This window comes from Zea mays, chromosome 6, assembly GCF_902167145.1.
Source record: "Zea mays cultivar B73 chromosome 6, Zm-B73-REFERENCE-NAM-5.0, whole genome shotgun sequence".
Lineage (NCBI taxonomy): Eukaryota > Viridiplantae > Streptophyta > Magnoliopsida > Poales > Poaceae > Zea > Zea mays.
The window spans coordinates 35,995,830-36,011,454 of NC_050101.1; the positions used below are offsets into that span (position 1 = coordinate 35,995,830).

Genomic DNA, 15,625 nt, shown 5'->3' on the forward strand with positions numbered 1-15,625 from the left:
GATGACATGTTGACCACGGGATGCATGCATGACGAAGGCAAATGCTAGACGACGACGAGGACGTGCATCTATATATCCGGGCAGGCATGCGTTATCGTGACACGTACGTGCATGTAACAGGTGTAGCTAGCGCTTATCCTTTCCGTTCTGTTTTCTGCGTGTGCATGGTTTCAGGCTGATGCTTCGATCCGTTAATGATATGCTTCCTCAGACAAGTTACCTTTAGCTAAAAGTGTCTCTACGTCAGTTATATTTGACTTATATAATCGCTAATCAACGGCTTTTGAATAAAACTTGGTAAGAGCATAAAAATCATGGCACCAAACGGGTGTTCGATTGACTGCTATAAAAAGGTGTTCTGTCCAAACTATCAGCCGGCTCCATGTAGCTTTCAGAACTAAGGAGAACAATTTGTGTCCAAACTGCTATAAAAATCATGGCACCGTAGAATAAGACGATAAATGCAAAAAAAAAAAGACAAAAAAAAAACAGATCATAAAGATGAAAAATGAAAAAATAACGCTAGAAGGAGGGCTTGAACCTCCGACCTTGTGGTTAACAGCCACACGCTCTAACCAACTGAGCTATTCCAGCAGTTGTGAGAGTAAAAGTAATAGTAAGATATTAATACAATAGATGTGCAATGATTGGAGAATTCACAACATAATTTACAACGTAATGTCGACTGAAAGCATGGTATTAAGGACACTTTGGTACCTCTTGTAACATGTCTATAGTCAGAATAAGTTGGAATTGCTGTGTTGTTTGGTTGTGAAATTTGGCCGTTAATGTAAACGCTATTTATTTGATAACGCTGCAAATGGAAAAGAAAGTAAGCTATTATTTATATTGTTTGGTTCAGATCAGGTAAGTTCTGGTATCGCATTACACTTTGGTGGGAGGCATACTAGATAACACTGCATTTTAGTTCGTATATGATTACATACATGGTAGCACATTAAAAGTTGTGGCTCAAACAATGCAACAACGTAATCGGATGCCGCTGTAATCAAATCGGTTACACCTACACCCCAACGAAGCAAACGACACCTAAAAATAATCCGATCACAAAGCACCACATAGAGTTTCAGGAATTAGAACAGCATGATCTTGTTCACGTTACAGACATATCTCTCTGTAATTCACCAAACGGAGAAAACATACAAATATAACTACTGAAAGTGGCATTTGCACAATTGCATCCGGCCACAGAAGGCACAGCTATTTATCAAAAGGAGTGAGGCCATGATTTCTCTCGAGGGTTATTGCTCTAAGATCTCCGCCTCGGTGAATGCTAGGTGATGATGAAGTATTCAAGTGGAAACGCAGAACTTGCAGCTTCACTGAATCAGGTGCTTCCGTTCTGCGCTTGGAACCATGCGAGCCCTGGTTGGCCACACTGCCTCGACTCTGGGACGGGAACTATTGGCCCCAGAAATATGCGCCATAGGTCCAGTATTATCGTCACCAGCATTGCTGCGCCCAGAGAGTCGACGGCTACCCTGGACAGGCTCCACTTCTCGTCTTTCTCGTCAATCCTGAACCACACAAAGAAACCAAAACAGTAGAATATGATTATGGAACTAGTTGGCCACATCTGCTCGGATTCATTATTTTACCTTGAAAACATTGGGAAGCTGACGATGAAGTATATTGCGTAGAACAAGGAACCTACTTTGTACATTATATCCCGGTCAACGAATTCATAGTACGGGAACTGCAAAAGTCCGCACAGAATATCAACCATAAAGATGTCAAAAAAAAATAGAGAAAGTAATGGACACATATACATATACATACACGCACATCAGGAACGGACCACTTAGCTTATTAGATAGCACTGATGAAATGTGAAAGGCAAGATCAGTTGTATTTATTAAATGACTCTACTGTTGGGGGGCCAGAACCAGTGCCAGAGGCATATGAGGGGTCTGAGAAAGGAATAAACCAAGGCAAGTCTTTCTCCCGCAAATGCGGAGAGATAGCTTCGAACCCGTGACCTAGTGACTCAGTGAAACAGCTCCCATCACTGCACCAGGCCTGCCGCCTGCCCTTGCAACCCGTGACCGGGTGAATGCCTCTACTATTCCCAGAAATAAAATGCATTGAACAGGTGACTCGTACTTCCTCAAAATTATGGTCAGATTCGAATATTTATCCTAGATTTGGTATATATAGTTAATCCAAAAGAAACCTGACTATTTCCATCATCAACTGAATATTAAATATTTGCAGAGATCGTGCACGTTACCACCTTAAAACTGTTTCTCACTTGACTAATAGAAAGGATGTCATGATGAAATAAATTATAAGATGAGTGCTCTCAATTATTTAAACTCTATGACTGTAGTTGCATGATCTTATGGTAATACACTTAATACATTAGTACTAAAATTTCAAGCTTTCTTGGAGGTGACAATGGTCAAATGAAACTAACACATTGTTCTTGCAAAAAGAATTGGCAAAATTTGCAACTGATGGTACATGCACATGACTTATTGAAATATCTGCTATTGTCAATGACTAGGTATGTCTAAATGTGATGAAATGTGCACCAGGTCCAGCATGTCAATGTCAACTATAATTTTCAAATGCCCAATGAACTAAACAAGGGATATGCAACATTACTACTACAAATTGGGGTGATCATTAAACTATTTAGTGTAATAAGACATTAATTTTTCATACTATCTATACACAAGGAAAACTGATCGTACTAGAACTACAAAGTGGAAGTTAAATATAAGCTACAACATACATTTGCAATGGCTAGGGTCTCCAGGTACGCTATGAAGTATGACAGTGCTAAAATCCATGCAGCTTCAAATAACCAGCAAATAGACTGTGGTAAATGAGCTGTAGAATGGCGCAATCTACGAAGTGTCATATTTGATGCCATATGATAGAACAGGAAACAAGCATGGGTCAGGAGAAATGTCGTATGAGGTACCTGAAACATAAAAGCAATTAAAAATCATAAATAACATGACAACTGTGATCAATCATTAACTCAGAAAAAATGGGAACAACTTTCTTGGACACATTTCTTCTTAAAACAAATGCAGAACATACATGCCAGCTCAACTATCTAGTTTTTATTGTCAGTTTTTTCTGAAAGTGCTAATGCAGGTGAACCCTGCAAGCTTGGATTCAGATTCTGAAACCAGAGTGGTTGCACATACCATTCTCTGTGTTTTCAAATAACATCTTTCTTTTGGTGTGTTTTCAAATAAAATTTTCTACAATATGCTTATATTCAATCTTCTCCAAAGCTTCACTCTCGGGTGCTATTGTGGCTAAATAATACGTCTTTGTTGTATCATAATAGAACACAAATATGAATAGAGTAGCTTTAATTTAGAGAAACTTCATTAACATGGGCATACATGTGTTATGATCCTATAAAGATTCATTATTTGGTGTGACGCTCGACAGTTCCACTTCGGCGCAGCGGCATGGTAGGGAGGAAAATAGGTGCTACATATTAACATGTGTTGTAGAAGATTATAAAACTAGAATAGGTCTGCTAATTTTAGGGGTCCTCGATTTTTTGAGGCCCTGTGCGAGCGCACTGCTCGCACATGCCTAGACCCGGCCCTGGTAACTGTGCGTCTGCATAACAAAGATGCCACTAAAAATAAGGGAGAACATTTACAAGAACAACTAGAAGCCATCAATCGAGTCTTACATTATTCATCCTCCATGATGGAAAAGTATATGACGCGCCAAGAACTGTGAAGAAGTAATGTGTCCAGAAGTAGTTACCAACATAGCTAAAAATTATAATCCAAATATTAGCCTGCAATGGCAAGATGTGTTTTGGATTTAGCAAATGATTTCGAAGAGATAAACTGGACCAACAAACCTCAATAGTAAAAGGAAATCCATAAACAATTGAGAAGTACGGGTCTACTTCTTTGTATTGGTAGATTGCTACAGAATATTAAAGTATCTGCACATTGAATTCAAATCATAATTATTTTATAAGTCCCAATTCATCAGAGGCAAACTGGTAAATTTTCCCAAATTCGTCACATAGTTTTTCTACAGCCACCAGGTGAAATTAAACCTCGTTGAAGTTAAAGAGCTGAATAATTTAGGATCTTTACTGTAACAGATATAGTTTACACAATGTTGAGCCATTCCATGAAAAGAATCATGTAATAATTATAAACTTAAGTTGTGACAAATGGCTCAGATGAAAATAATTACCTTGACCCAATATCGATCTTTGAAATTTCTAACACTATCTGCCTGAAAAGTGAAGTTACTAGTAAATTAGTTTCTGGACATATAAATTCACTTTAGGTTAAGAAGAAAAGTTCACATTAAATAAATAATATAAAGAAAGTGACCGACAACGGTCTTTTAGTCCCAAGCAAGTTAGGGTAGGTAGACTATAGTTAACTTAAAACCCAACATAAGCCAAGTCAAGGTTAAGGCATGCAGATAATTGTTTTTCATACACTCCTATTCAAGGTTAAATCTGCGGTATATTACATCCTTTCAAGTTTCTTTTTACTGCCTCTTCCCATGCCAACTTCAGTTTATTTTTAATCTCCAAATTTTTTTCTCCAACACGCAGGAGAGCTGTGTATCATTAAATTAAGAAAGGAAGGAGGGTCCAAAAATAGACCAATTACCAATACAAGAAAAGAAAAAAAAAGGTCACCCGGGCACAACTTAACAAGACGAACACCTAAAAGTCCACCAAATACACAGACTCGACGCACCAGCCCAGCCCCAGACAAAATCTTCCTCTATGGTGTTAGCAACTGTTCCCTCTACCAGACACCTGTAAGACACCTGGAATGGGAGCCTGTGATAAGAGCAAGATGTTTGGCCCCCGCGAACGTCCATAAATCAATATCTTCTTCAACTCTTCTTAGAGCTACCTCTAGACTGGGTTTAATTCTGTCAAAAACACACTCATTTCTATGGTTCCAGAGAGTCCATAGCCCGAGGGTAATTAAAGAATTAAGCCCTTTTTTTGCAATCCCCTGCAACTGCTCACTGATTCTACTCCACCACTGCATAGTGTTTACTTCCCCCAGCTGAGGAGCAAAACCAGACAGATTGACCTGTCCAAGTAGCAGGAACCAAAAGTTCCTAGCAAAGACAATGCCCACCAAAATGTGGTCAATGCTTTCTTGATCTTGGTCACACAAAGGACATTTGTCAGGATGGCTTAAACGGTTAAACCTCTTTTCTGTAGACGGTCTGCTGTCCAACATCTTCCTAAATCAGCAAGCCATAGGAAGAATTTACATTTAGGAGGAGACCAAGTTTTCCAAATTAATTCCCAATGCTCAGCCTGGGTCGACCCAATGAAGAAACCCTCATAAGTTATTTTAGCTGAGTAATTTCCATCAGTAGCAAACCTGAAAATATATTTGTCCTCCATATCTGGATGTAGCTGGATAGTTTGAAGTGCATCCCAGAGATCTAGGAGGTCAGCAAAAACTCCTACTGTCAAGGTCCCTTTAATATCAGTTAACCATTTTCTATTTGTTAAGGCCTCAAGAACAGTTCTGTTGTTCCTAAACTTGTTTGGCACAGCTGCAAACAGTTGAGGAGCAAGGTCTTCAATTTTCTTTCCATGGACCCAATGGTCTTGCCAAAATAAGGTTGAAGAACCATTCCCAATTTCAGTGAGCATGGCAGTGTAAAAGAAGGCCTTCAATTTTTTGGAAAACTGCATAGGCAGTGAGGACCATGGTTTATCCGGCTCCGTTTTGCTCAGCCACAACCATCTCATTCTTAAGGCCCATCTCAATTCTTTGAGACTAGAAATACCAAGACCGCCGATTTCGAGAGATCTACAGACTTTGCCCCAAGCCACTAAACAATGTCCTCTGACATCTTTCCTCCCACGCCAGAGAAATCCTTTTCTGATCTTGTCAATAGCTTTGAGCTTAGTAACCAAGTTTCCGGATCGATGGGATCGAGAAACGGGAATGTGGTACGTGGTACGTTACAAAAACTAGGATTTAACACTACTGGAACGAGATTGTTCCCATGTTCCCGGAACGAGGAACGTGGCCAAGTTCCCAGTTCCGGTCACTAAGGCTTTGAGTGAACCTAGGGGTATGTCAACTGCCATGGCTAAATAAATGAGCATGCATGTCATCACATACTGAACATGTACTCTTCTGCCAGCCCTTGTCATTAGATCCGCTTTCCACCCAGACAGTTGATCAGCCACTCTGTCAATAATGGGTTGCACCTGATTTTTGGACAGTTTTTTTAAAGACAGAGGCAAACCAAGGTATTTGCAGAGGAAAGAAGAGAGCTCACATGGAAGCCGATCATGAAGGGTTATCAACTCCTCCTCACCACATCGGATGGGATAAACAATGCTCTTCTGAATATTAGTTTTTAAGCCTGAAGCTTCTCCAAACAAATTCAAAATACTTAGAACAGTAAGGATTTCATTCTCCCTTGGATGAAAAAATACAACAGCATCATCAGCATATAGTGAAATCCTGTGTTGTAGTGGTTTGGAGGAGAGAGGTTGTAGCAATCCCTCCTCTTCTGCTTTAGTCACAAGGCATCCAAGGATGTCCATTACTAAAATAAAAGGCATAGGTGAGAGAGGATCCCCTTGTCTCAACCCTCTCTTATGATGAATGATGTCCCTCGGAACTCCATTGAGGAGAACTTGTGTGGAGGAAGTTGCCAATAGCCCGCTTAAGATATCTCTCCAAATCTGTCCAAATCCCAGTTTTTAGAGAACTTCAAGCAAGAAAGGCCAAGAGACGGAATCAAAGGCTTTGGTGATGTAAGAGTCCTGGAAGCTAAGTCAGAGTGAAGGACACCATTCAAGGGTAGACTAAAGGAACAAAGACATATTCAACATGATCTGGTAATGGTATGAATTATACAGATCACCCATAAGGTCACTTTCACAAATCACAAAAATGGACATGATTGAAAATAACAGGTGATGTTCACAGGTGAAAGGGAGAGCACATGACCGGCAGCATCAACACATGCTTGTGGCTGACAGATGCAGAACGTCTCAGGACAGAGAGGGAAGACAAACAAACAGCAAAGAGGGACCATACTGTAGTAGGCTTAAATCTAATGATCTTCCTGCAGCAGAGCACCGTGTAGCTTGACCTCTTCCCCTACCAGTCTGCTCTGCATTTTAAATTTTAATAGTTTGCCAACTGCTTGCTATTTCTTTCCATATCACATTCTCACCTAATGGTTGGTATATTATGAAAATGTTAAGACGGGCATTGCCCCTTCACTAATGTGGCCTGCAGATAAATCACATGTGCACCTTATACTATGAAGAATTAACATAAAGCATACACATCCTGCGACCTTAACCTTACATACATATGTTGGCGAGATGAGCAGCCAGAGCCAGCCGAGGGAACAGACAGGAGGAGGGGGGTTACCTTCCCTACGAGGAATAGGGGGATGACGAACGCCGGGACGGTGGACACCAAGCCAAGGATCAGGTACTCCAGCTCCGTGAACCTCTGCACATGGCACAAGAAGCCAAGAACGGGTAGAAAGGTAAATAGTAATATATTAGACGTAGTTTATTCACCCGCTCCGATCACGTCGTCCAAGATCCAATCGAGAACCCGATCCATGGACCGGCCAACAACCAACCGAGAATCATGCGGCTGGCTACACAAGACGATGGTGACGAGATGGAGGAGCACCTCGTAGAGCTTGAATGGGACGACGACACCGAGGCAGAGCGTGAGCCAGAAGGGCGTGTAGAGCAGGAAGAAGGCCTCCCCCCAGCGCTTGCTGCCGTCCGCCGCCAACCACGCGCTCCTCTTCCCCGCGCCGCCGCCGCCCCTGGGCTTCGCCCCCGGCCGCCGCGCAGCTGCGAGAGGGAGGAGAGGAGAACCCCGCGGGTCAGATACGCGTGCGCGGGCCGCTCCTGGAAACAAGCGCGTGCGCGGGACCCACCCGCGCCTGCCATTGCCGGGCTGGTTCCGCTTGCACCTCCCTCCCGCAGGACGGCAGGGCGCCGGGAGAGGGATGATGGAATCGAATCGATAAATCGGAGGCTCGGAGCCGAACAGACCAGGCCACTGGCCACCGAGAGTGTAAGGGGGCGTTTGGTTGCCTTGTCCGGTGGTGCAGCTGCATCTACACATGCAAAAAGTAGTGTTTGTTTGGTTCGTTGTATCGCACGAGACAGGCTAGCACGGAACTTAAGGTCTGTTTGGTTCACTGCCTAACTTGCCATACTTTGCCTAACTTTTCTGTCTAAGGTTAGTTCTTCAATTCGAACGCCTAACCTTAGATAAAGTGTGGCGCAGTTAGCCACGAACCAAACAGGCCCTTAAAGCGCCGCGAGCCAGGCCCGGCAGAAACGCATCGCGCGGCCGCACGCGCGCGGCCAGGCTCCGCTCAGCCAGCTCTTTACTCGTGCACGCATATCGAGACACGTTTTTAATTGGTTTTTTCATTATATCGTCTAATTAAAAGATTTAATCACCGAACCGATTTCATATCCGCGTTCCTGACATTTTTGCGAACGAAACTAGACCACTCATACTATATATATTTCAAATAAAAAAATTACGTGATTAAGATTAATATATAATTAGTGTATATTAACATGTAATTAGTATCTATTAAGCAATTTACCATATAATTAGTGTCTATTAATAGATTTTTTAATTTATTTAACAATTTTTTTAACTCATGCACCATGTACTCATGCAAGCAACCAAACAACATCTCTTGTGAACCAGACTGGCCACATACACACAACCAAACACGCTATACTGCATGCACTCAGCCAGTCCAGTCTGAGCCAGGCTCACTAGATACGAGCCAGGCTCACCCATACAAGTAACCAAACGCCCCCTAAAGCGCAGTGCGTGTCCTCTCTCTCTCACTCTCAAAAAAAAAGGCGTAGTGTGTGTGGGCCGGGAGGGTCCCAGACTACTGCGCAATCAGAATGGCCCATCTTCTGGCCACTTCGATGTGTATCGACACTTTTTTTTTATTTAGCCTTGTTCACCAATCCGTACCGTTCTACGGAGTACTTATACTAAAAATTATATCAATTCAAGCGCTTTGCTTATACTTTGTGTATGTACATGCATGTCTTGTAGTTTATTCATGTCTATTTAACTTGGACTCTTTCAGTTGGCCTCTTGAAGCGCTTTGCTTTACAAAGTCAACTAGATTGGTTAGCTCTTCAAAGTTCAAACACAGTTCAAATAGTTTCTGGATAGTATAAGTTTTACAGCAGTCTAGTTCCATGTGGTGTGGAGTTAGAGAAGTTTATGGAATTACCTATCCGCCACTGATTATGTATGTAGCGGTTCGTTTCTTTCATTGAAGTAATAAATGTTGTGTAATTAAAAATACCAGTTCTTTTAATTTATTCTAAAACCCATTCAAGTAATGATTATTATGTAGTTAAAATGTCTAGGTTTAAGCTTTTGACTTAGCACGAGAGCTCGTCCTTTTCAATTTATGATGAAATTCGTTGAAGCAATAAGGTTGTTAAAAACAACGCTAGAAGGAGGGCTTGAACCTCCGACCTTGTGGTTAACAGCCACACGCTCTAACCAACTGAGCTATTCCAGCTTTGGTGATTTGAATAAACCCACAGCTATTTATATGCTAGTACATACTATTTTTCTACTTTTATGGTGCTAAGAAGGTTTGCATTAAGATGTTTTGTGAACCTAATGCCGATTGAAACTGACCAAAATAAGTTGGAACTTAAAGCTAAACTGATCATAGAGCACCACGTAGAGTTCCAGAAGTTAGAACAATTTCAAAATAAACTCTTAACCAGAGCTTGATCTCGTTAATTAAGGACATACTTCCATGAATTCACCAACGAGTAAAACAAAATCTAACTACTGAATGGAAGCAGTTGCATCTAGCCATGGATCTGATCCGACTGGAAGACTGTCTGGAAACATTTTTTAATTTGTAGAGTACTTTCAAGAACTCATCAATCGTCCCTTCCCTGTATTCGACAAATTGTATAAACGACTGAACACTAGTAGTATCCTAAGTACACTGAAAGTGTCTTCAGTATCTGCTTTATATAGTCATAGCAGATATTTGCTACGTGTTTCTGATGCCACTAGGCACTCACTAGTCACTAGTAGTATCTCGAGTACACTGAAAAAGCCCATGCGGTGCGGTGCGTCCGTGCACTCAGTATTGCTATGGCCTTCAGCGTTGTGCAGTTGCCTCCTTTTTAACGTTTGAGATGCACCAGGGTAGAACCACGGGCATGGTGATTTCCCTGTACGCTGATTGCTATAGACACGTTACGTGCTGCTTCATGCAAAAATGTTTCTTGTCAAAGAACAAGTAGGAGGGAAAATGTTAGCGCTCACGGCAAACTTTGAGAGCCCGAAAACTAAAGAAGATTGGAGAGGTTTAGTCCCCTTCTTATTCAATTAGCCCCTCTAAACCTCTCCGGATTTTTTGTTTCCAATCTAACCCTCATGGGATTCGATTTGGTAGTTGGTTCATCCAACCTCGCGTGAGGGTTCTCTCTTCTTTGCCAAGTTCCAGCCTATCCTATGATCAGGGCCGTTCCTAACTTTTTGGGGTCCTGGGGCGAAATCCAATATAGATACCTCATCCACCATGTATATACACTATATATATAATTATAAACATAAATTATTAAACATCAATGGAAAAAACTTCTATGTCATGCCTTAAAGTTTATAAGATGATAAATATAAATTAGAGCCATAACACTTACTTGTCACATGTCACATGATATCATGCTAAAAATTTCTTCTAACATTTTGTGATAAAAAGTCGTCGATTATACCATTAAGATCAATCTCATCCAACAGCTTCTTCTCAATACACAGAATTGCCAAACCATTTAATCTATCTTGAGTCATTGTTGATCTCAAATAGTTCTCCAATAATTTCAATTTTGAAAAGCTTCTCTCAGCTCATGCAACCATCACAGGCATAGTAAATAATATTCGATAAGTGATTGAGACATTAGGATAGCAATCTAAATCTCTGACATGCTCGAATATCTCCATAGCAGACAATATGCCATCTGGTAGAGTAAATCTCAAAATCTTCAATTCAGAAATAAGATCATGTACCTCAACATCAGATGAACCATTATGAGAGAAAGTGTTGCCAAGTTTGGTGCAACACTCTTCTAGTTCAGTATCATTCAATGACTTCAGGATAGTTGATATCAATAAAAAACCAAATATATCTTTGAACACCATGAGTTCTTCAAATCTGGTTTTCAAAGAAGTGATTGCCATATCAACTACAACCAAAAAATATTTCACTTTAAAAACCCTTTCGGTCTCTAGAATTTCTTCTTGATCATTACTTTCATCAAATTGTTTCTTCCTCAAGGCACTACGTTTTACTGGAAACGATGCCTCTAGACCCATTTCATCTGCAATGCCTTTGGAGATGATCAGACTAGAAGGAAACCCCTCATTTCTGTATGCCTCAAAGTATTGCACCATACCTTGTATTTGATTCAAAGCAGAGTCAATGCACATATCTGGCGATTGCAATTTCTTACTCACTTTGTTTACAGAATATAAAATATCATGCCAGATAACCATACCAAGCAAAAACTCAAAGTTGTCAAGTGCATCAAATAAACTTTTTGCATCACTTTTGTCCTTAGGTTCAATATCAGAAGCATGACTTAACTCAAACAAAGTTGACCTCAACTCCTTTGCTTGATATCTTATTGCTATAATACTTGAGATACGACTCTCCCAACGAGTATTTGACAATGATTTCAGAGTAAAAATGGGAACATGTTTACACAAAACATTCCACCTTTTGGTTGAACCAGCAAATAACACATATATGCGTTGAACAATCCCAAAAAATGAAACAGCTTTCCCACAAGATTTTGCCATATCACAAAGAGTAAGATTAAGACTATGGCAAGCACATGGCATATACAATGCTCTTGGATTAATATCAAGCAACCGCTTTTGTACCCCTTGATGTTTTCCTTTCATATTGGAACCATTATCATAGCCTTGACCCCTTATATCATTAATATTTAGGCCTAATGACTTCATAGAATCAAGCAACACACTAAAAAGGCCCAAACCAGATGTGTCATCGACATTCAAGAACCCCAAAAAGTATTCCTCAATATTTATTTTTCCATTAGACAAATTAACACAACGAACTAACAAAGTCATTTGTTCTTGATGACTAATATCAGGGGTACAATCTAGGATAACAGAGAAATATTTGGCCTCTTTAACAATCTTTATGATAGATCTTGTAATATTAGAAGACAAAAGAACTATTAACTCATTCTGAATCTTAGGACTGAGATAATGGTAATGAATTTCTTTGTTCTGAATACGCCTAAGATGGTCTTGCATTACCAAATCAAATTCTGCAATCATCTCAACACAGGCTAAGAAATTTCCATTACTATCACTATAAAGTTGTTCAATGCTTCCTCTAAAAGCCAAGTTGTGTTTACCAAGAAATTTCACAATTGCTATTATTCTTAGTAAAACTTGTCTCAAACGTTCTTTCTCTTTATTGATTTGCTTTTGCAAGTCTTTATCAATAGTTTCCTCTTTCTGCATTCGTGTCCTCAATTCATTCCACTTGTTCATGTTCTGAAAATGCTCAACACTATTTTCATGTTCTCTAAGCTTTGTACTAATATTCCTCCAATTTCTACATCCATTATGTGCTAGAGAACTCAGACTGTTGCTAGTGCTAGACTTTAAGATCTTACAACAAAAGCAAAAAACTTTATCAACATGCTTTGAATAAACCAATCATTTTCTATCATATAATTCTCCATTGCTTAACTTCCTATAATAATGAGCATATGAAAAATGTCTTGAGGCATCATCTAAAGGGAACTCGAGACCTTCCTCTCTTATAGGTCCTTTCTCAATTAATATGTCTCTTGCTTTATTATCAAGATTATCCCAATTTCTTGGATCATAAATGTCAGGTTGTTCATCAACACTACCAAACTGTGCATGTGCATCTGATGAATTAGACATATTGTCATGGTCACTTACATTGTTATCATCGGCGTTGATATCAACATGTTCTTCTTCTCTAGAATTCTCATTGGTTGGTTCCTCTGTCCCCACGGGAACTATTGCCAATGCAAACGCATCATTTGGATTTGTCGAAGCACTAGCATTGCTCTTGAAAAACTTGTCAATAGCTCCTCTCTGTGAGTCTATGAGATCATCCACACGTTTTTTCCTTTTCCTTTTTTCACTTCCAGATGGATATCTTCTCGATGACATGATTACACAAAACACTGAAAATTATATATATATATATATCACAAATTGAAGGGTAACATAAGAATGATTATACATATCTAAATAGCGCAGTTATTATTATTAATTAGTTACCTTAAATTTGTTAATTAGATTAAGCCAACAAATCAACAATCAGTTACCTTAAATTTGCCAGCGCCAGGAGGAGCCGAGGACACCGAACGCGGTCGCGGGACGGGACTGTGGGAGGCGCGCCAGGCGGGAGCGAGGAGCGCCGGTCGCCAGAGCGGGCGTCGGCCGTGTGTAAAACCTGGAATCTAGCTTCTACAAAAAACCTAGCTAGTCAAGAAAAAAAATGAAATGAGGAATCTATGTTAATCATGTATCCTATTAATGATGCATATTTCTTTTAAAAGAAATGTCTTCTGTTATAAGGGGAGGGATATATAAAAAGGATACTTATATGAGTAATATAATTATAAACACTTCCTTGAAATATATAAATGAACATATGACATATATTAGAAATTAATACGAGTGACATATTCATAAGCAAATTTTATAAATAAAATAATGAATAGATTAATAAAAATATATTCATGTATGCGTAACTAAGTTTTGACTAAATGTGTATTTGAAATTTGAAACTAGAATTCTGTTTGAATTTGGAATTTAAAATAGAAAACAGTAAAAGAAAAACAAAAGAAATAGTGAAATCCTCACCTTTACCTGGGCCGAAACCGACCCAATTCTCTATGATGGCATGTCCGTCGCGCGCACAACGACTGTCGAAATCCACGCGACTTCCTCGATCCATCTCGACCTCGTCCCCCACCTCGCGGCAAGCTCGGAGGAGTCTGTGGACTCAATCGTGAACAGATGGGCGCGGAAATCGCGGGGGCTCGGCCAACGGCTCCGTGAACCATGGCGTGATCCCCGCGCGGACTTCCTGACCTCGGTGCATAAGAACGGATCCGCACCCGCCCCTCTTCCATCCGCTCACCCTGTTCCAAGCCATGGGGCACTGTGAATTTCTCGCCGTTGATGAATCTTTACCGCGGATCCGCCCAACGTCGTGGGAAGCCCCGTATCTATCGTCCCTGTCGCTAAGAACCCCTCCTGTATATTCGTGATGACCTCAGCTTCGAGTAGGATTAGTCGACGGTGGTGTTTGGGCGCCGGTCTGAAGAATGGCCTTGGGCAGCAATGGCACCGCCGTAAGGGAGTGCGCCGCCGCCGCCTGGTTATGTCGTGTGGAAGAAATGGGTGCGACCGTTGGATCTTGGATTTACGGCTCTGATCGAATCTGGTGATGGTTGATCGATGGCCGTTGATTTGCAGATGAACGCGCGGGATTAGAACAACTTACCCCTTCACCTCATTAATTAACGACCGTAGATCGCGAATCCAACATCCCAGAGTGTGTACCGGTTCGCAGTGGTATAAGTTCTAATCTTGATCGTTCGGTAGTGATCCAACGGCCGAGACTTCAAGATACCCCTTTGCCGCGGTCTTTTTCTAAAATAGCCCCTCCACTTTTCAAGAACCAACCTGTCGTCCAGGTAATACTATTCACTGAGTCTAGGCATTTATGCGCGCGGGCCCCTGGACTTTCTGAAAAATGAGGCGCAGTCCGAGGACTAGGTAAATCAGAGAAAACTATTTATAAATTGATTTACGAATATATAAATAATTGCAGAAACTTATTTAATTCATAGAAAATTCATTCTAACTCCAAATTGAGTCATTCCAGTTGCAATAACTTTGTATTAATATTATCTATCAACTAGTAATAGTGTTTAGCCATGAAAATTGAATTAAAATTGTTCATTTGGTTTAATCTATTCTAAGCACTAAATAATTTCGGAAATCCATAACTTAATAACCATAGCTCCGAATTTAGTGGTTCTTGTTTCTATGATCTCGTTACGCAGTGTAGAATATTATTACACAGTTTGTTCTCATGTTTGGTGTGATGTTAATTTTGCCTATACATGTTTGTCTGTATTGCTACGACTAGCGTGAGGTCACGAGTCATCTGAAGATCACCCTGGTACCTGGAATCTCAAGTCCCAGACAAGTTGTGCCCTTGATCACTTCTTTTTACCCAGCCATGTTCTGATTAATCATAATGATCTGCATAGGTTAATTTTGATGGGACTCAATAGGTTACCCTAGTTTGATTATCTTTATACCTTGTTACCACTGAACTTTTTGGGTAGTACTTGCTAGTGCTTTATGTGGTTTTGGGTATGAAGATACATTACTCATGATTATACTTTTGTTATCCGTTGTTATTTATCGTTCATGATAAGATCATTATGTTAATTGGAACATGGAGCGACCACCCGGGAAAACAGTGCTACCACAAGGGTATAATGGGA

The 15,625-nt window shown here is 40.4% G+C and overlaps 1 protein-coding gene and 2 non-coding genes across 3 annotated transcripts; all 3 read right to left on the bottom strand.

The window, feature by feature from the left end:
* Positions 1-520: 520 nt before the first annotated feature.
* On the bottom strand, positions 521-594 carry TRNAN-GUU (transfer RNA asparagine (anticodon GUU)). The gene has a single exon. It is a non-coding gene; the product is annotated as a tRNA-Asn (tRNA).
* Positions 595-1,088: 494 nt separating this feature from the next.
* On the bottom strand, positions 1,089-8,159 carry LOC100283632 (cycloeucalenol cycloisomerase). The gene is made up of 8 exons (NM_001156533.2): positions 7,939-8,159; positions 7,683-7,852; positions 7,410-7,493; positions 4,213-4,254; positions 3,689-3,799; positions 2,759-2,950; positions 1,620-1,717; positions 1,089-1,538 (listed from the first exon to the last, which is right to left on the bottom strand). The coding sequence occupies exons 1-8, from the start codon at positions 7,949-7,951 to the stop codon at positions 1,349-1,351; spliced, it is 900 nt and encodes a 299-aa protein (NP_001150005.2). The 5' UTR covers positions 7,952-8,159; the 3' UTR covers positions 1,089-1,348.
* A 1,346-nt stretch (positions 8,160-9,505) lies between these two features.
* On the bottom strand, positions 9,506-9,579 carry TRNAN-GUU (transfer RNA asparagine (anticodon GUU)). Its single transcript has one exon. It is a non-coding gene; the product is annotated as a tRNA-Asn (tRNA).
* Between the last annotated feature and the right edge of the window lie 6,046 nt (positions 9,580-15,625).